Source organism: Sebastes umbrosus, chromosome 20 (genome assembly GCF_015220745.1).
Source record: "Sebastes umbrosus isolate fSebUmb1 chromosome 20, fSebUmb1.pri, whole genome shotgun sequence".
NCBI lineage: Eukaryota > Metazoa > Chordata > Actinopteri > Perciformes > Sebastidae > Sebastes > Sebastes umbrosus.
The window spans coordinates 19,618,423-19,639,491 of NC_051288.1; the positions used below are offsets into that span (position 1 = coordinate 19,618,423).

General features: G+C 40.4%; 2 protein-coding genes across 2 annotated transcripts in view; both read left to right on the forward strand.

Annotated features, from left to right (window-relative positions):
- The window catches only part of prkcea (protein kinase C, epsilon a), a 40,928-nt gene extending 28,144 nt beyond the window's left edge, over positions 1-12,784 (forward strand). The window contains exons 7-15 of the mRNA XM_037753980.1: positions 6-148; positions 1,813-1,915; positions 2,546-2,754; positions 4,430-4,603; positions 5,379-5,533; positions 7,212-7,350; positions 7,865-8,053; positions 9,372-9,518; positions 11,315-12,784. Coding sequence (XP_037609908.1) covers positions 6-148; positions 1,813-1,915; positions 2,546-2,754; positions 4,430-4,603; positions 5,379-5,533; positions 7,212-7,350; positions 7,865-8,053; positions 9,372-9,518; positions 11,315-11,464 — 1,409 coding nt within the window. The 3' untranslated portion in view covers positions 11,465-12,784. The remainder of the gene's footprint in view (positions 1-5; positions 149-1,812; positions 1,916-2,545; positions 2,755-4,429; positions 4,604-5,378; positions 5,534-7,211; positions 7,351-7,864; positions 8,054-9,371; positions 9,519-11,314) is intronic.
- A 515-nt stretch (positions 12,785-13,299) lies between these two features.
- Positions 13,300-20,437, forward strand: epas1a (endothelial PAS domain protein 1a). Its single transcript, XM_037754032.1, has 9 exons — positions 13,300-13,640; positions 15,760-15,926; positions 16,074-16,327; positions 16,421-16,505; positions 16,656-16,756; positions 16,853-17,016; positions 18,501-18,607; positions 18,682-18,850; positions 20,264-20,437. Exons 1-9 carry the CDS (start codon positions 13,615-13,617, stop codon positions 20,325-20,327), a joined length of 1,137 nt encoding a protein of 378 aa, XP_037609960.1. The 5' UTR covers positions 13,300-13,614; the 3' UTR covers positions 20,328-20,437.
- Positions 20,438-21,069: the final 632 nt, after the last annotated feature.

The window sequence follows — 21,069 nt, forward strand, 5'->3', positions numbered from 1 at the left end:
TGCAGTGTGTAAGATGAATGTGCACCGGCGCTGTGAGACCAATGTAGCTCCTAACTGCGGTGTGGACGCCCGAGGAATCGCTAAAGTCCTGGCTGACCTGGGAGTCACACCCGACAAGATCTCCAACACCGCACAGCGCAGGAGGAAGGTAACGAGTCATTCTCACAGATAATAAAGATATTTGTATTCATATGGAGGCTTTATTGTTTCAACATTTGAAACCTACAACTTGTCAAATTTGAATATTTGTAGAGGGATCTGGTCCTTTTTAAAATTGCAATTAGGCTCACTTATACAGATGTTTTAAAAAGATATATCCAATATTTTTACTGGGGCTGTCAATCGATTAAAATATTTAATGGCGATTAATCGCATGATTGTCCACGATTAATCGCACATAGAGAGATACCCCACCTCCGCATGACTTGCCGGTGGTCGCAGTCTCCCAGTCGGTGCGAAGCGGAGCCCTAAAAACCTATCTATCGCCATCTCACCGTCGGAGTCCTTCTCCCCCAAGTCATGTTTCTGTGAAAGCCAGGATACAGGCATCTTTGAGCTTGTGTTGGTCTTATTGCGGAGGGATCGGGCATTAGACAGGATGATAACTACAAAAAATTAACTTAACAAGACAGAACAAACTTGTAAACTGACTGCTGGTCGTTGCATGCGCCCTCTCCTCATATTTGAGACGGTATGATTTGTAAAACATTTTTTAACCTGAGGCCTACGAAGCGAGTTCAACATACCCAGGGTATCTCTCTCGTTATCTGGCTTAACTATCCCTAACAAATGTGATTCGGCTAAGCGGTCCTACGACGCTGATTATCAACTCGGTAAATCAACCCAGGGTTTCTCAGTCTGGCTGTGAGCGCGTTCACATGAACGGGGAGGTGTTTGCAGCGTCTGACCAATCACAGACATGGACAAGTCTACTGACTTGTGGACAGACAGGCAGAGCGGCACATTTAACAAAGGAAGAGCAAGCTATATTATACAAATACGAAAAAGTTAAACACTTAATCCAGACTAAAATAAACACAGTTAAAGCTGCCAAATGCAGGAAGGACAGCTGGCAAAAGAAAAAACTCCCGATGTGTGAATGTGTAAATTAACAGACTTATTAATTTAACGGAATACTCAAAGTGCAGTTATAGTCGTCTATCTATAAATAGCTTTTAGTAGCGTAATGGATGAATGGATTACACTTCATTATGACCATTAAGAACAATTTGGCGTGTGTGACTATTTCAACCTTCTTTCAGCTGCGGTGTGAAACGGACTCAAGAGCAAATAAATAAATTAATATAAAAACATAATTCAAAGCGGTAAACACCCACAGCATACAGCCAGCTGTCCTTCCTGCATCTGTCAGTTTAAACTGTGTTGTTTTTAGCTTGGATTATGATTTAAACTTCTTCATATGTGTGTAATATTATCATATGACCCGCGCACCGAGCTCTGATTGGTCAGTAGGCGGTGCTTTTATACGAGTTGATCTCTCACATAACCTGCTGCGGAGCAGGTTAGCTGTTCAGCATAAGTTACCATGGCGATCTACCCCTGTAAGACGTGAACCACCTTCATAGGACGGAAAACCCAGATGGGTTAACCCTGAAGTTACCTCGCTAACCGCAGATCCTGCTTCGTAGTACAGGCCTCTGCTGAAGGTTTTATTCTGTTTATCTCTGTGGAAATTGATGCAAAGTCAAACGCTTTGACTGAGAAACTGAGATTCAACGCCCAGACTCGTGATTCAAGTGAACGATTTTAAGAGCCCAAAGGAACGGTCATGTTGTCTCTCTCTCTTTCCAGTTGACTCCAGGGCAGGACCCTCCCCAGTCTCCTCCTGAGCTCTCCCAGACTGAGGACAACAGCTTCAGCCAGCCAGCTGTCCCCACCTCCCCCTCACAGCAGGGTAACACTCAACACAACACACACACACACACACACACACACACACACACACACACACACACACACACACACACACCAGAAAACACAGATTTGACACAAACAGACATTTCAAAGCCCATTGAGATGCGTTCTTAGCAGCATGTGGTTTTAATGTGTTAATTTTACCAGTAAGAGGTAGTATTTCCATTTCAGGAACAATATTGTTGCTCCTTTTAAGAAGTAAGTAGTTGAACGTGTTATTGTTCTTGTATATATAAGACTAAACTTACATAATCTAAGAATTATCCCCGTCCGCCCACCACCATTTGGTTGTCACAGTTAGTCATCGTCATCTCACACTTTGCAAGCCGAGAAATAAAAGTTAACTTTCTCTTTGTGGAAGGATTCCCATTTTTGTTTTCCGGAGCCAAACGTTGATGAACAACTCTGCTGCTATTTAATCACCCTGGTCAGAGATACTGTAGCTGAGTCATGCCAGGTTTCAACAGGGGACCTGATCATCATTTTTTAAAGTTTATTGAAAAGTAATCGGTAACAAATTATGAGCAACATTTCTAAAAACGAGCTGACGTGGAAAAAAAAAGACAGTCGGCCTGTTTTCGCTGATCTGCTTTTCCGTTGACACCCACAGACTTGGCACAGTTAGATCGCCTGCAGGACGCGCTGTCACTCGACCAGCAGGGACCCCAACACTCCTCCTCCTCCTCCTCTTCTTCCTCTTCCACCACCTCCTCCTCCTCGTCCTCTTCCTCGGCAGGCAGGGAGAACGGACAGATCCAGAGGAGGACCCTCAAGGACTTCAACTTTATCAAGGTTCTCGGCAAAGGCAGCTTCGGCAAGGTGCGGCGACACGGAGGAGGCGTTTGAGGGGGATGTTTGTTTGTTTACTGCTCATTATGTTCATAATTGAAACAGTTTTTTTTTTTGTTCTTTTAACACTGTTCTTCATAGTTTCCTTTATTCAGAAGAGACGTCAGGAATATCAGGGACCAGAATAGAACAATGCACATGTCAATTATGTTGTATGGAGGCAGCTGTTTTTACACATTACATTTCACTATGTACCAAACAGTAAACTAGGCTAGTTCCTGTCTTTAACTTAAGTTTTAAAACATTATAGGTTTTTATATCACTCTGTAGCTTCTCAGAAAATGCTATTTCACTATGGCCTTTTAAAAAAAAATTTCCACGTGACCTGACGTAGCTTTCTGCAGGATGATGCTGCTACCTAAGCAGTATTTTTGCAACCTTATGGTCAGTGTATTATGTACACTAACTTAGATGGAGGTCGACACGAGTACCGGCACGTGTGTGGATGTCACGTTAGTTTGGATCCGGAAGTCACACAATAACACAAACCAACTTATTAATCAATGCAGCGGTAGAGCAGCAACTCCAGTGTTTTGAGAGGTAAAATTACTGTTTTTGTGAATGGAGTCTGGTGGCTTTGAAGACAGCGATATAACGGCGAGGTAAAGCAGTGTAAATATTCTAAATATGTATACTTCAACTGATATTGATTTTTTTTCTAGGGGGCTAAAATATGTTTTTCTGCTGCTCCTGTCCACAGCCACTTTACCTCGTCATCAGACCGCTCTTTCTGAGGGGGAACTGAAGCCGTTACGTTGCTGTCTTTAAAGCCACCAGACTGCATTCATAAAAACAGTAATTTTACCTCGCAGAACGCAGGAGTATACATATTACCCCACAAAAATCCGAACTAACCCTTTCAGTTATTTCCAAACTTAGCACAGCTAACTTTGACTCAGCTAGTGCTACCATTCACATTATCCATAACCTTATTGATTAGCTTCTATTAGCTTACTTTGGTAACCTACGTCACCGCTTTTTGCTAACGGCTGAGTGGGCGTTTCCATTTGAAAAAACAGAAAAGAACGTAGACAACGCAAACAAAATGGGGAAAAGACTGTCTGTCTCACATGCAGTTATGGATAACATTAAAGCTGCATTAATCAATGTTTTTATGTTTTTTTATTAACACCTGCTCAAATGACTGTATAAATTTGAAACAAGTTGCTCGTAACGGACAGAAAATGATCACACAAACTCTGCAGTTCCCCTCAGCTCCACTGAGCCTTTTACTGTCTTTCAGCTCATTGTTTTGGTTTTATGGTCACAACTTTACTGTTTTGGTTCCCTCTCACTGCTCACATTAATATTGTTTGTCTGGCAGCTGTTTTTACCAAAAAAAAAGCTCTGATGAATTGAAAAACACCACCTGAACAGCAACGAACAGCTGACAGGCAAAGTTTGCGACTAGCTGCTGAACATTTAGCAGCTAAGGTGGAGACCAAAACAGAGCTAAAATGAGAGTAAATATTAAATTTATGTTCCCCAAATGTATATTTTATACCAAAGTTTCCCCAAGTCAACATATTATATACAGTCTAAAACCAAAAGATTTTCAGTGTAATAGTAGATTTCAGAGTTTAAAAAACAGTTTTAATATTTTGTAATTCTGATTTCAAACATAATGGTAATTTCCGTCATCCAGGTGATGTTGGCGGAGCTAAAGGGGACGGAGGAGGTTTACGCCGTCAAAGTGTTGAAGAAGGACGTGATCCTGCAGGACGACGACGTGGACTGCACCATGACCGAGAAGCGCATCCTGGCCCTCGCCCGCCGACACCCCTACCTCACCCAGCTCTACTGCTGCTTCCAGACACGGGTAGGACCACCACCCTGCACACACACACATACAGATGTGATAGTTTTCTCCGTTTTCTAGAGCTGCAACGATTAATCGATTAGCTGTCAACTATTAAATTAATCACCAACTATTTTGATAATCAGTTTGAGTCATTTTTTAAGAAAAATAAGTCAAAATTCTTTGAATCCAGCTTCTTAAATGTGAATATTTTCTGGTTTCTTTACTCCTCTATGACGTTAAACTGAATATCTTTGAGTTTTGGACAAAACAAGACATTTGAGGACGTCATCTGTGCAATACTCTGTCATTAATACTGCATTTATACTGTACATTTCAAGAAATATTCTTATGTAATTCTTATTTATAACATTCTGGCATTTATATTTAATACACTTAATAGATCCCACTTCTCAGCATTTTGTATTTACTTATTTTCCCTGTGGTTATATGTTCTATATTGCACGTCTTAATGCCAATATTTGTACATATTTTTTATACGCTCATTTCTTATTTTTAATTGTATTACTTACTTATATTTCATTACATATATTGTGTTTATAGTGTAGCATTATGTACGTAATTTACATGTTGCATACTCCTTTATTTCTATTTTCTTACATTTCTTTATGTTTATAAGAGCAACTGTAACGCTCTCCGGGATCAATAAAGTATTTTTGATTCTGAAACAACTTATCGATAAATCTGTATAATGAAATTAATCGTTAGTTGTAGCTATACTGTTTTCTTTATCTAATGTTTCTCTTTCTCTCTCTCTCTCTCTCTCTCTCTGCAGGACCGTTTGTTTTTTGTAATGGAATATGTGAACGGAGGAGACCTGATGTTCCAGATTCAGCGATCCAGGAAGTTTGACGAGCCTCGCTCTCGTTTCTACGCCGCCGAAGTCACCTCAGCCCTCATGTTCCTGCACCGCAACGGGGTCATCTACAGGTAAACGCCCCCAACGCCTACTTATATTTTTCAGCCAAGGATGACCTTAACAATGTTAAAACACTTTAAGCTAGAAATATCTAATAAATTCTTCATAATAGTCATATTCTGTCTTGTTTTAGAGGTGAATCCTGATTGGTAAGTCCGGAGAATTTGACTAATTATTTGAAGGATTATTAGCCCAGGGGTTCTCAAACTTTTTGGGAACAGGGACTCCTTATGGTGGAGAAAATTAGGTAACACTTCATTTTGCAGGTCCGCAAATTTCATGTTAATTAGGTGATAATTAGCAAGTAACCTATTTGAAATTTCTTTGTAATTACTGACAAATTTCCCCAATATTTACCTCAAAATTTATGGAAAATTACTTTATTATAAACATTATTTAACAATGATATGCTAAATTAACATATAATGGTTAAAATAGGGCCCTTAGGCTTGAAAAGCGGCTGCTCTTCATCGGAGGTGGAAAACCAAAACTAATAGAAGACACTTCTGATCAGGCACAAATCTCACCATTATGTGACTTATTGTCTACACAAATGTAACCTGGTAGTTATTCAGGGAAGTTTTTAAGAAATTTCAAATACGTTATTTGCTAATCATCATCTATTTACCAGCAGACATGGAAATAAAGCATATCAATTAACTTTGTTATCTTTTCCTTAAATAAATTACCAGCTATTGAGAAATAGCAGAATATAATTATTAAATAATGTTTATAATAAAGTAATTTTTTGATCAACTTTGAGGTAAATATCGTGGTAATTTGGCAGTAATTCCAAAGAAATTTCAAATAGGTCACTAATTATCACCTAATTACCGTGACATTTGCGGACCTGTAAAATGAAGTGTTACCAAATATTTTCCAAAGACCCCCTCTTAATCGTAAAACCGATTAAGCATAATGCTTACTAACATTTGTACTATTAGATGCCATTTGAGCTGTTTGTATTCTAAACCTTTCTAACCTAAATACTTCAGAGTTGTTTCATAGTGATAAACAGAAACACATTTCAATTTGATTCATGTTAAGATAAGATGAGATAATCCTTTATTAGTCCGACAGAGGGGGAGATTTGCAGTGTTATTGAATGTTATTATTACCACGTATATACCTTTAAACATAAGGTGATTTTATTCATATTAGCATTTGGACTCAACTTGACAGCATTTATAGCCTACGTGTCATGTAATTGATCTTAAAAGCTTTCAGAAAATGAACAGTAACAAGACTGACATAGTCCTAATAAATCCAGATATTTATAATTACAGGTTTAAAGCTGACTTTCAGTAAGTGCTTCAACTTTAAAATAATGAACTTATTGCTGTGTGTCACAATCATATCAGCGTTTCTATTGGCCCAAAGCTAACGTGGGTGGGAGTAATGAACACAATATGCTTGTTTTATTGGCGCAAATGGTCTCCATCTGTAGATATATGACCCCCTGACAGAGTCTCCACTTTGAGAATCACTATTATGGAATATCACAAATGGTTTTCTCACCAGAAGGTGCATGGCACCATGTTTCACACTTTAACATGGTGATTCTCACTGGGTTTTTTTTTTTCTTCTTCTTTTTTTTACATCGCATGCTCACTTCTCCCAGCGAGTTCAACTGTTATGGAAACCAGATGGTGTTAATTCTTTCTCTCCCTCTGTGTCCTTCACTCTCAGGGATCTGAAGCTGGATAACATCCTGTTGGATGCAGAGGGACACTGTAAGCTGGCAGACTTCGGCATGTGCAAAGAGGGCATCAAGAACGGAGTGACCACCACAACCTTCTGTGGCACGCCTGACTACATCGCCCCTGAGGTGAGCTCCCCCTTTGCTCTTCTGTTACCGAAGTACACTTAACTAAAGTGCAGTTTTATCTTACTGGTAGAGCTGCAACTAACAGTTATTTTCATTATCTATTAAGAAAATAGATTCACCTATGTATCACGATTTTAAGTTGCCACTTTTATTGTTGTAGTCTGAGTAACGTGACGTCATATCAGTTCTGTATCCGTTCTGTATCCGTCAACCAAAACAAACCGCAGCCGGTCACGCCGAAGCAAGAAAGTAGAAAACAGCAGAGAGTCCACGTGGATACGACCTGCACCCTCACATTTTAAATCCAACATGGTAAACACTACACATACAGTAAAGTATGGAAACAATTTGGGTTTCACACATTGCCAGGAAAAACAGAGCTAGACATCATGACTAAAGCTGCATGCTAACTCTGTCAGAGTAGAGTTTTCTAATCAAATCCTTTGCACCAGCGGACCTGTGTCACAGTATTTCCTGTCCTCGATGTTGAACCATGTCCTGTTGTTGGGTTCAGATCCTGCAGGAGCTGGAGTACGGAGCCTCTGTGGACTGGTGGGCCCTGGGCGTGCTAATGTATGAGATGATGGCCGGACAGCCTCCGTTCGAAGCTGATAACGAAGACGACTTGTTCGAGTCGATTCTCCACGACGACGTCCTCTACCCCGTGTGGCTCAGCAAAGAAGCCGTTTCTATCCTCAGAGCGGTACGAGTTGTCTCGCCACCGTAATACTCCTCTTTTAACATTTTCTTTATTTGATTATTAATTAGAGTTTGAAGAGCTATTACATTCTTAAAAGAGTGCATCTCCTCTTCTTCAGCAGGCGCTCAAAGGCGTCCATGGCAAAATGAAGAATAGTTTAATTTTAAATGATTGAATTTAGGGCTGTCAATCGATTAAAATATTTAGTCATGATTAATCGCATGATTGTCCATAGTTAATCGCAAATGAACTGCTTATTTTTTATCTGTTCATAATGTAACTTAATGGTAGATTTGTCAAGTATTTAATACTCTTATCAACATGGGAGTGAGCTAATATGCTGCTTTATGTAATTTATCATTGGAAATCAATTTACAACACAAAACAATGACAAATATTGTCCAGAAACCCTCACAGGTACTGCATTTAGCATAAAAAATATGCTCAAATCATAACATGGCAAACTGAACCCCAACAGGCAACAACAGCTGTCACATTTGACTTGAATCTAATGGTAACACATGAGAGGCACAAACTGGAACTAGGTTACATATAACTGTTGTTTTAACCCAATTTAAAAGGCTAGGTTTTAATGTGGAAATACAGTCGTTTAAATGCTGTTGAAACAACAGTTATATGTAACCTACTGTAGAAGCTCAACATGTGTTTTTACCTTCAAATCACCGTACTGCATTATGAAGTGAATGTCTACTGTGACCTCCTAAACTTTCACTTAGTGCAAACAGATTTCCGGCGTTTGTCGTCGTCGTCGTCCTATACCAGTTGTCACTATCATTCATGTTTCTATCCTCAGAGCTGCCCATGAACAAATGAACTCATTCAAAGTGCACTTATCACCGAGGTGTTACGATCCTCTTTGCTCTGATACCGAGAAGAATACAAAAAAAAAAAAGTCAGTCAAAGAGGTTAAAGCAATAACAATGTGATCATAAAACCAAAGTGCTCTTACAATCCTGAACAGACGGCAGAACAAAAGAGACGCAGCTTTCAGTCGCGGTAAATAACACCAGCACTCTGCTGACCTGTTTCATCACTACACCTCTTTGTTTGTACCACAGAGCCATTAATGCCTCCGCTCTATTATTAGCACTCAAATGCTTTTTGCCCAACCCCTCGTTCTGCTTCTGTCCTCGTCATTTTTATGGATGAGACCGCATCCATAAAGCGTCTTAAAGGGGGTCGGCTTTCAGATCGAATTAGAAGTGTGTGTTAAGAAGAAAGAAAGAAAGAAGAAGAAACCTCTATTTGTCATATACATACAGGTACACATATGAAATTTGATTTGTTTGTTTGTGTGTAGTTCATGACCAAGAACCCGGCCAAGCGTCTGGGCTGCGTGGTGACCCAGGGCTGTGAGGAGGCCATCAAGACCCATGCCTTCTTCAGAGAGATCGACTGGGTGCTGCTGGAGCAGAGAAAAGTCAAACCACCCTTTAAACCCCGGATTGTAAGAAACACACACCACACATACACACACACTAATGCTTTATTAACAAAACTGTGAACTGTGACGATCTATTGGTTTCCTTGTACTTATAGATGCATGTATCCTACCTTTAAAGGGCCTGTATGTAAGTTTTTACACATATAAACGTTTTTTATTGCCAATGTGTGAACCTACAAAATGAGACCTTCCGCAACTTTCTGGGTTTCCTCTATCAGCCTGCTTTTAATGTGAAGAACGTGGGCCGGCTTTTCCGGGAAAATCCAACGGATATGATGTCATGCGCGCTCGCGATGTGCCTTTATAATTTTTTTTGGAGGTAAATCAACTTCCCAGTATGAACACTTCAATATCCCTTATTTAAATCATTAGGTCCTAAAAGTTGTAAAATGCACTGAAAGCCGAATCCAGAGTTATTTCCCTTTCTCCGTTCATGTGAATGAGACCCAGACCGAGGCTGGAGCGAGGGCTGGAAGGCGCCTGCTCTATGGGCCCAATGGTTTCGGAAGATCGCGGGATGATCCGGGTACTTTATTACTCGTCAGTCGAGCCATTTTGGCTTCATGCGCCTCTGAGCAACTCTCATAGGAATGAACAGAAGCCCGCCTCCAACGCTGTATCCAGTTCTCTTTAAACATCCGTGATGTCTCCCTCTTTCATAACTGTCACTGTCTCTATCAAATAAAGCCCAAAAAAGCCCCAAAAAATAATCTTAAAAAAAAACAACCTAGAGACATTTGACATTGACAACACAGCAGCTTAAAAAATAACCTGCAAGGATTAAAGTGTTAAGGTGCTTGTGTATTTATTGCACAGATTTACTGTAGCTTTTAGAGATCAGCAGATGCAGGATGTTAAGATTTTATTCTCCACACATCCACAAGTTGTCCTGCTGCAAGAACACTCAGTTTACAGTAAAACGAGGTCCTCTTGTGGCGACAGCTAATAGCTCACAAAACGTTTATAGTGGTGGAAAAATAAAGAGGGAGAATGCAATTAGGCTCTGCTCCTGTAGCAGTTATAGTTAAATAGCCTCGCTTTGAATCATAATTTTGCTAATTTTAGCCTGAATTAGATTTTTAGTAAAGTTCATGTTTGGCTGCTTTGTGTAAAGACAAAGTTCAACTTTGATGCATTCAAGAAGTTTGTCTTATTTTGTTAAAGCTGCAGTCGGTTACTTTGAGCAAATGTGAAAAAAACAAGTTATTTTTATAAAACGCTCGCTATATCCTGAAAAAATCATGTGCCTCTGTGTCCTCCAAGTGCTTTTAATCGCATTTGCAAGATTTCCAAAGGAAAACAACCAATCAGAGCCGAGCAGTCTCTAAAGCAGCTGTCAATCACTGCTCGCGAAACTCATGAACTCCGATGAAACGGTCAAACTAGGCAGCGCTGATCAAATATGAATCAATATTTTGCTACCGTTATGCCTATTTCTATTTTTAATTTATAAGGGACATGTAATGTTTTATACTACTGTTGAAAATAATCCAATCAATCTTATTTCCATATATGTATTTTGTATACACAGAAAAGGAAAAGTGGTTAGGAAAAGACAATAGGACGTAATTTTTTGACTTTTCGACCGCAGCCTGAGTTTGCACACATGTAGGTAACAATATGCACAGGTGTGTGTGTGTTATCTTCACAGAAAAGGCAGTAAGTCTGATCTCGGTCAGAAGGTGTCGCTCTAATGTCACTTTTAAAGCACTCAATTTTTTAGTGAAGGTTCTTCCTCTGACGTCCTTCCCCTTTCTCTGTGTGTGTGCGTGTGTGTGTGTGTGTGCATGCCTCTGCAGAAGACCAAGCGAGATGTGAATAACTTTGACCAGGACTTCACCAAGGAGGACCCGGTGTTGACGCCCACGGACGAGGCCATCATCCGACAGATCAACCAGGAGGAGTTCAAAGACTTCTCCTACTGCGCCCCCGAGGAGACGCAGACCTAACACACACACACACACACACACACACACACACACTGATCCAACAACACTAAACTTGGCACACACTGCTGACACTCATACATGTATAGAACCATAAATCCCTTTACAACACAAACACACACACACACACGGTCACTCCTTTACTTTGAAGCTATTGGTTGTTGTTACTTTTTGAAATATTCTTTACTTGCATTGTGTTGTTCTTGTTGCCTGGGTTTATTATGAATATAAATATGAATATGACTATGAATATGAATATACACACCTGTACACGCTCTCACACACACACACACACACACACACACACACACACACACACTCCCACGTTGCACACTTTTAATGCAGATTTACACACAGATTTACAATACTGCTCAGACAACCAAAACACACACACACACTGACACTGCTTCTCTCCCCAGCACCAGGACTGTGCAGTGGGTGCTGGGTGCAGAGGCCTGTATATAGCCTGTGTTGAGTGGCTGTATTGTGTTGGTATTGTCTGCTAGTAAAAGGAGAGTCGTGGCGCATGGACAAGCACCCTACCTGTGTTATTACTGTCCTTATTGTGGACCAGTTAGGGCCAAATACCCTTTTGTGCAATACCCTGACTATCTATATATTTTATTTGTTTGTTCATGTGTAATTTTTGTCTTTTTTTTTTTTCTCCTCAAAATTTTTTTTTTTTTTTTTTTGTGATAATGATTGAACTCTTTGCGCTCATCACGCTCCTGTCTCGTGTGTACAAAGTGAATGTCGAGCTTACAAGTTACAGGCTATTGAACTAATTATGTGGAGCAGAGTGTTACAGGCGGCCTGTGTAGCAGCGTAAAGCCCGATCTCCAGCTATTTCATCCATCTGCTATAGTTTCAGAGTCTGTCCCGCCGGCGTGAATGTGCTGGCCCGTGGGCGGTTTTTTTTGTCGTGAATGTACATTTTCGTATGTGTGAATGCGTGATTTTTCTTCCTCCCTGTCGGTGTGTGACTTTTAGTTCTCGGCATTTCTGTTTCTATAGTTACCATCAGTGTTTTCAGCCGCCCCTCCTCCCCCCTTTTTCCTTCCCCTCTCCCCCCAAAAGCACCAATTCCCCTTTCCTGCCTCCAGTCTCACTTCACTCAGCCAAAACCACTCGCTTTTCTGACTTTTTTTTTCTTTTTTTTTTCAAGAATGGCTTTTCTTTCTTATCGCTCTCTTTCTTTCTTTTTTTTTTTTATTATAGTTATTATTATTGTAAAGTGTATCTGGAGGTGTATAATACTATAACTATACTATCATAGGTCTGTTACAGCCGGGCGAAAAGAAATGTGGAAAACCAGCAGCTGAATTACCTCTCATTTCAAACACACACACACAGACAAAAACACCACATACAGACTCTCTTCTCCCTCTTCTCCTCACTCTCTTTCTTACAAACACACACACACAGACAAAAACACCACATACAGACTCTCTTCTCCCTCTTCTCCTCACTCTCTTTCTTACAAACACACACACACACGCGCACACACACAGAGAAGGACTGTTGTCGCGTGTACTGTACAGTGATATCTGAAGGCGAGCTGGTTGCTCTGTGTGCAGTAGAGTCGGTGTGTAGTGAAGCTTTGTGCACCCAGGGGTAGGGCTGTTCCTGGTCACACTATCTTACTCTGTGCCAAAATGTAGTGCAACAGCCGGGCTAGTCCTGTCTGGTCTGATTCCAATAAAACACTGAGCTGTCTACATCACTCTCAGACTCCTCTGTGTCGTCTTTACCTCCTCTTTTTTTTTTGTTTTATCGCCCAGCAGATCTGTTCTGTTCGATGCTTCAAAGTGTGTGAGAAGAAGAAGACAGGGGAGGGGTGAGAATTAGGGAGGAAGGGGAGGAGAGGGTGATGCTTTTCCTGTCCAGCTGACCTATCATTGTGCTCATCACCCTGTAGGTGATGCACATGCAGAGAAGAGAGAGGAGAAGTCATCTGTGCTGCGGGGGGGGGGACCACTCGCCTTGTGACATTTGGCGCCACTAATTGCCTCTCTGATTAATTAGACTACCTGTGATGGTGCAAACTGTGGCTGGGAGATTCCCCGCTGTGCTGTGAACGCCTGCTGCCACTGTCTCTTTTGTTCCGAGCCAACGTTCACCATGACGCCGGATAGAGACGCCTGTTGGACGCGATGACAGCCAACAAGGAGAAGAGAAGGTAAGGCTGCATGTTGCTTTGAGGCACTTTGATAACCGTCTTCACAGTGATAAGTTTTTGACACAACATATTCCAACTTTGTGTAAGAAAATATAGAAAAATTGAATATCACGATATGTTTTGTGATACTGTATCGTGTTTTATTTAATAGTTTACATGCAAAGATTAACTCAGTCAATACTTTATTTCATTTGCAAAGATATATGTGCCCTCTCAAAGTAGTGCTATGATGTTGGATGTTACAGGGACTGAGATAAATGCAAATACAGATACCACTGTTCTCAGATTTTATGCATATGGTGGTGTGTTCTTCATACCATGAAAGTTTTCCTAAAATTAGATTTAAAAAATTGCAATATATCGCCTTACTTAGAGTATCACAATACATCGCAATATATTGTATCGTAACCCCTGTATCATGATACGTATCGTATCGCCAGATTCTCGCCAGTACACAGCCCTAGTAACTGAGGTGATGTGGTGGAGCACAAAGATGGTGTTGTGGCCACATTGGGCATCTGGATAACTTGAATCACTACTGTTCTTCCCCATCTGCTCATTAGTGATGGAAGAACTACTCAAGTCAGTTAAAGAAATGTTAAAAGTAACAACACAACAATGGAAAAATACAACTAAACCTCCTGTAATCAACATCTTAAGTGAGCAGTAAAAATGTACAATTTCAAAAGTAAAAGTAAGCGTGCTCATGAAAGCATGAAAACCTCAATTTTGAGGTTTCGTAACTCACCGGTGTCGTATTACATGCTTCCCTACATGTTGAGAAATTCTCCACAGTCTCATCAGATAATGTCAAAAGGTCACACTCTGACATCAAACTGAGACGTCACTGTTTTTCAGAGTTTATGCAAAGTTGACGCTTTGGAGTTAAAGTGATGTTCTATCGGCTCTCAGTCATGCTGAAGGTTGAATCCGAATCTACAAAGTTACAGCTAGTAGTAAGAAAAATGTATAGTAAAAAGTCAGTAACAGTACAGTATTTCCTTCTGAACTTTAGTGGAGAAAAATACCTGAAAGAGTCTTTGAGTAAATGCACATCGCTGTCTCACACCTCTGCAAGTCTCACTTTGACTCAGTTGAATTTTTGGATGAAAATCATTGAATGAATTGTAATAACAAGAAACAAACACAATAGTACTTTCTGTTGTACAACAAAAAGTTACCGTTTCAATGTAGTAATGCAGTATGAGTTTATAGTAACTTACATGTACTTAATGTAGTTTTTATTTCATAAAATCCATTTAAATGTTATTAACCTCTTAAGCCCTAGTATAGTGTGCTGGAAGGTGTGATTCACCTAGACAGACAAACCCAAAATAAATCAAGAATAGCTCCACAACTACCAAGTCTATATGAATGATCTTGATCTCTATGGATAGGTAAAACCTCAGAGAATTCATCTTCATTGTAACTAACATTGTGACTGTTACTATGCCTGAGTAAATAGTGATGAACCAAAGGAAAGATTTACATTTTTATCCTCGCCTAAAATGTTTTCTAGATTACACAGTGGATAACACCATTATAGCAATGATGCCATGCACGGAGATGCCACTGAATTCATTTAGCAACTCCTTGACTACAACTGTGCCAAAGCATATATAAATAACATAAAGCACATAGATTCTACAAAGGTTTTAGTCAGGATAGGACCAGGCGAACTCTCCATTTGGCCACTTGGATACCCAAAGTGTGCCAAATGGGTTTTCTACCTGTGGAAAGGGAATCTAGCTATAAAATACTACTGATATCCACTACAGGAGGCTGTGTGCACACAATGGAGCCTTTGGCCATGACATTTACCCTGTGCATCATCACATTCTACCATTGTGCACAGTATAAAATCAATAACAAACAACTAAATTGAATAATTTTGACTCCAAATAGAGTAGTTTTATTGTAATAATGAAATATGATCAAGTAAAACTTAGATAATAACAAATAAGATCAATAACAATGTAAATAAGGTAACAAAAAAGAATCCAAAGTCAAGTATTCAAAATAAAAACAGTCAAAAATTTTATAAAGTAAAAGTACAATTTCTCGTGCTCTGAGTCATTTTGGGTGTTTGTTGTTTGTTCCTGCCTTCTGTCCTCCGCAGGGCCATCAGCCGAGAGGCAGCCAGAAGGAGACGACGGGTGGAGTCTGAGGTGTTTGAAGATTTGTCTCGCCTCCTGCCGCTCCAACAGTCTGTCCGAGCTCACCTGGACAAGCCCTCGGTGATCCGCCTCACCCTCAGCTACATACGCATGCACACTCTCCTCAAAGGTACCAACGGTCATCACACACACATCACGCACGTTAAGGGCCGATCAAACATCTGACACCATCCCTGGTCAAAAGATCAAAATCATACAAAAAATAGCATAAAGTAGCACAATCAATAAAATCACTTCTTTTCTTGCGCTGTCTCAGGGAAGACTGGGACAAAAGCAGAGGCCAGTCCCACAGTAAAATGTGGACAAGTGATGGAAGGTGGAGAGGAATGTGACGGAGCACGTAAGGAGGAGGAGGAGGAGTTGGAGGAGAAAGAAACGGAGGATTTCGAGGCCTCGGAGGAGACGAACATGTACCTGAGGATCCTGGAGGGATTTATGATTGTCCTCTCCACTGAGGGAGACATGATCTACCTGTCTGACAACGTCAGCAAGTACATGGGCTTGACACAGGTACACACACACATTTCTTACGTGAATGATATAATGGTATACATTTAGGATGAAGGATCAGAAGATGAATATGTACTTTATATTCTCTGACAGACTGAGCTGATGGGACACAATATTTTCGAGTTTACGCACCCTTGTGACCACGAAGAAATCAGAAACAACCTGCGTATAACAGCAGGTGTGTGTGCGTGAGCATCGAGGATTGTCGGCGGCAAGAGTCTATGTTCAGTTTTGGTTGTATATCATTCTGTGGTCGTGTGTTGTGGTTTTTTTTATACAGATGTGAACATGTTTATCCCTGTAGCTCATTAAATTGCTTGTTTTTTAGAGGAAGTTTGGTGCAGTGCAAAGAGGGACTTTGTCATGAGGATAAAAAGCGCTCTGACACACAGAGGAAGAAGCGCCAACCTCAAGTCAGCTACGTGGAAGGTTGATGAGAAACATCACCACACCAACATCATCAAGCAGCAAAACCGTCTCTGATCATATTTATCTGGCTTACACTCTCTCTCTCTGTTGTTTTAGGTTCTCCACTGTCAAGGACGAACGAAGGTGTGCGTCGCCTCGTCTTCGGTTTCCTGCCTGCTGCTGACCTGCCAGCCTCTACCCCTCTCACACACACTCCTCAGCACACACACCTTCACCAGCCAGCACAGCATGGACATGAAGTTCACGTACTGTGACCAGAGGTGATTCACAGACACACACTTGACAGCAAAATAAACTCTCTGTCTTGTTTTGTCCAAAGATATTCAGTTTACTGTCATAGAGGAGTAAAGAAACCAGAAAATGCTGGAATCAGATCTTTTTTATTTTTTTTCCTTAAAGAATTACTCAAACCGATTAATTGATCAAAATAGTTGCAGATTAATTTAGTCCACAACTAATCGTTTAGTCGTTGAAGTTCTAATTACTGTATATTATTAACAACACAAAGAAGCATCCTCTGTCTCACATTTATCACTGACCTGTTACATATGCATGCTGTGCAGCCAAACATTACTCAAACTTCATTTTAAATTTTAGTGGAAATCTCAAAGTTTCCAAAGATGCCAAATATGTCAGGCTGCATTTTGGGGGGGAATGTGTAAAATGATGCACAAGGCACCTAGAATATTTCCATTTGATGGACTGATGCAGCCGTTAAAAACATGGAGTCTCGAAGTTGAATATTTCTCTTAGTGTTAACATCATATAGCCTCCTTGAAAAAAAGCTGATATAGAATAGAGTGAGATGATTTTAAATTCCTTCAAGCTACTTAAAGCTGAAGTAGGCGAGATTGGAGCAAATATAATTAAAAAAAAAGTTATTTTTTTAAAACGGTTGCCACATCGTGACGGTAGTAGATGAAACAGATAACCTGAAAAAAAGCATGTGCCTCGGTGTCCTCCGGTGCTCCTAATGACATCTGCAAGATTTCACAGGTCTGCTGTCCAGCTGCCGTCTATGAGAGCCGGCTGTCAATCACTCACGAACTCCGACCAAACGATCAAACTAGGCAGCGCTGATGAAATATGAATCAATATTATGTTACGTTAATCCCTATTTCACACCTCAAATGTTTTCAGAATCATCTTGTAGTGCACGGTTTAGCTGTAAAATGAGAATGTTTGTGACGCCGCTGCCATTGCGAAATCTGGTGAAGGAACGCCAAGTTCCGGTCACATGACCGGAGAACAGCCAATAGGAACGCTCTCTCAATGAAATGGCCTGTGATTGGTCAAAGTCTCCCGTCACGGGCTAGATTTTCTAAAGCCTGAAAACAGAGCCATGAGGAGGTGCAGCAGCTAGTTTCCTCTCAGAACACTTGAATTACAATATGCTGAAAGGTTATTATGGAATTTTTGCTCAATGATGCCAAAAATATACTGCCTACTGCAGCTTTAATGGGATACAGAAAGAGAAAACTTGATTTTAAGGGTTAATTTAGTGTGACAAAAATGAAAAAGAATCATTCAGAAGTATAACTGTTCCCTTTTTACCTTCCCCTTTTTTAAATTTAGACCTACGACTGCATAATATCAGTAAACTTTAAACTCGTCTGGTGCTGAATAAGTAAAACTCAGTAAATTGGAAGGACGAACAGTAACTAATTCATTAATATTAGTTGATGCTTATAGACTAGTCCATCAAAAATAAATAAATATCGTTCCTTCTTTTGTGTTTTTGCAGAATGACTCTGCTTTTAGGTTACAGCAGTGAGGAGCTGCTGGGCCGCTCCATCTACGATCTCTGTCACACGCTGGACACAAACTGTTTGACCAAAAATCATCTCAACTGTGAGTAGCGATGCACTCACACACATAAATACACATTATTATTATTAAATATCTAACTTCACCTCCCCCTGCAGTGTGTTATAAGAGTCAGTCAGTCAGCGGTCAGTACAGGATGCTGGTGAGAGGTGGAGGTTACGTCTGGGTGGAGAGTCACAGTGCCGTCATCCCCAGCGTCCGACCCTCCAAGTCCAGGCCCGGCGCCCACCAGCCGCTCTGCATCCTCTCTGTTACCTATGTCCTCAGGTGTGTGTGTGTGTGTGTGTCACTTGATTTAAAGGAGCAGTGTGTAGGGTTTAGTGGCATCTAGTAGGTGGCTTTCAGGTGACGTCTAGTTCATCATGTTTCTTCTATTTGGTTTGTCCGTTCTGGACTTCAGTAGAAACACGGCGGTCTCCGTGAAGCAGACCCCGCAGGAAGTGCGCCGGGCAAATTTCAGTAGTGGCCAAACAGTGGTACTACAACTTTCGTGTCCGTCACGTGATGCCATTGGGCCCAAAAAAGATTTTTCCCATAGACTTACATTGGGAAAGAGACGTCTGTAACTCAGTGGATCTTTTTTTTTTTTTAAGGTAAATCAACTTAACAGTACGAACACTTAAATAGCCCTTATTTAAATCATTATGACCTAAAAGTTGTTTAATTAACTAATAGCTGAATCCAGAGTTATTTTTCTCGACATAATATAGCTTCCTGCTAGCTGTATGTGGCTGTAATAATGGATATGTTGGCTGTAATTCACCACTTTTATTATCTTATAATACACCCATGAGCTGTATGCTGTAAGCCTGTACCGTGGTGGATGTATGAACGTCTCTGTTCCGAAACAACCGGCTATCGGCCAGTAGCTAGTAGTGCTAGTGACATCAACACAATTTAATGTAGTTGTAGGCTATTTACTAACTTACTAACATCCATGGTCTGTGGTCTATTGTACATTGATTTTGGAGGTCCTTGACATGAAAAAGTTTGAGATTGCTCTCAAAATCTGTGCTGGATTTTTCTAACTTCCACTTATGTCCATCGCTCACTTTATGCTCCTCTGGGAAGCAGCCGGGCAAAAACATTTAATAAATAAGTAAGTAAATAGTTATAATAGTATGCATATTTATAATATTTTTATTGTTCAACCCAGACCATTTCGTTAGAGAAATTAAAAGTTATGACAATAGAAAATAAATAATGTAGTTTTACTTTTGTAAGGCTCTTTGAAGGCGGACGTTTTACTGCCGTCCGGTTGTCACTTTCAGTCCAAATGGGGGCGGCGTAGCTCTGCTGCTGGACGCTGACGTTGCAATGGAACGAACAATCGACTTTCACTTCTTATCAATATACGTTCTTTGTTTCAAGTCTTTGCAAAATGGTTTTCATGCCACATTGAGATTAGAGGCATTAAATTCTTGTGTAAACGGCTGGTTTGATTTAAGGCTGCAACTTGATGATTATTTTCATGATCCATTGTTGATTATTTTTATAAAATTGTAGAAAAAAGCAGCAACTTCTCCCATTTGAGAAGCTGGAACCTGATGACATTTTTGCTAGATTAAATCTTTTTCTAATTTGTTTGCAATTAGTTTTTTTATTTTAGAAGTTTTTACTATAAGTCAGATTATTATTATTTATAAATGGTTTAATATTTTATTCATGTGTGTCTCACAGTGGAGTGGAGGAGCCGTCCCTGCAGCTCTCTGTGGACCAGACTGTCCACAGATATTTGAGCTGAAACTTGAGTCTCAAAGAAACAACAATCTTCTCTACCTCCGTCCGCGAATTCATATCAGTTATTTTCATTGATCGAGCTTTTATTAAATATGAAACTTTCTATTTCAAAAACGACTTGCTTTGTGTTTTTGTCAACTGTGAGAACCGTCGACTACCGCCAGACAATTAAACCAAACTTTGGGAAAATATTGTACATTTTTAAAACGGGTTTTAGTATCAGATAAGTTTCTGATGGTTCATGCAGATAACTACGCTTCACAGTGTTGTCGTACTGTTTTGCATAATCGTTGCAGCGGCACAACTTCTGTCTTCCCCAAAAGGAAACTGAAAGCTTTGGGTGTAGACTGTGGTTGACAGACAGTTGACAGGGAGTGTAGCGAGAGTTGAAATCTGTCGACAAAAGCAGGCAGCTTGACTTTTTCGTGACCTCTCTGGGTCTGACCTTACTTCCTGTAGGGTTTCCTTCTGGGCCACCTGACACGTGGGGTGACATCTGACTGTCAAACATAGTGTACACACACACACACACACACGCACGCACACACACACACACACACACACACACACACACACACACACACAGTATATATAGACAGATATGCATTGTGCTGATGAGGAGATGTGAGCCGACGCAAGGCAAAGCCACAGCTTCCTGAATAGAGACTCTCGATAGAAAAGTTCTCGTGGGAACTTTCTCAACTTTTTACCTCTTGGTTTTTCACACACACAAACACACAAACAGA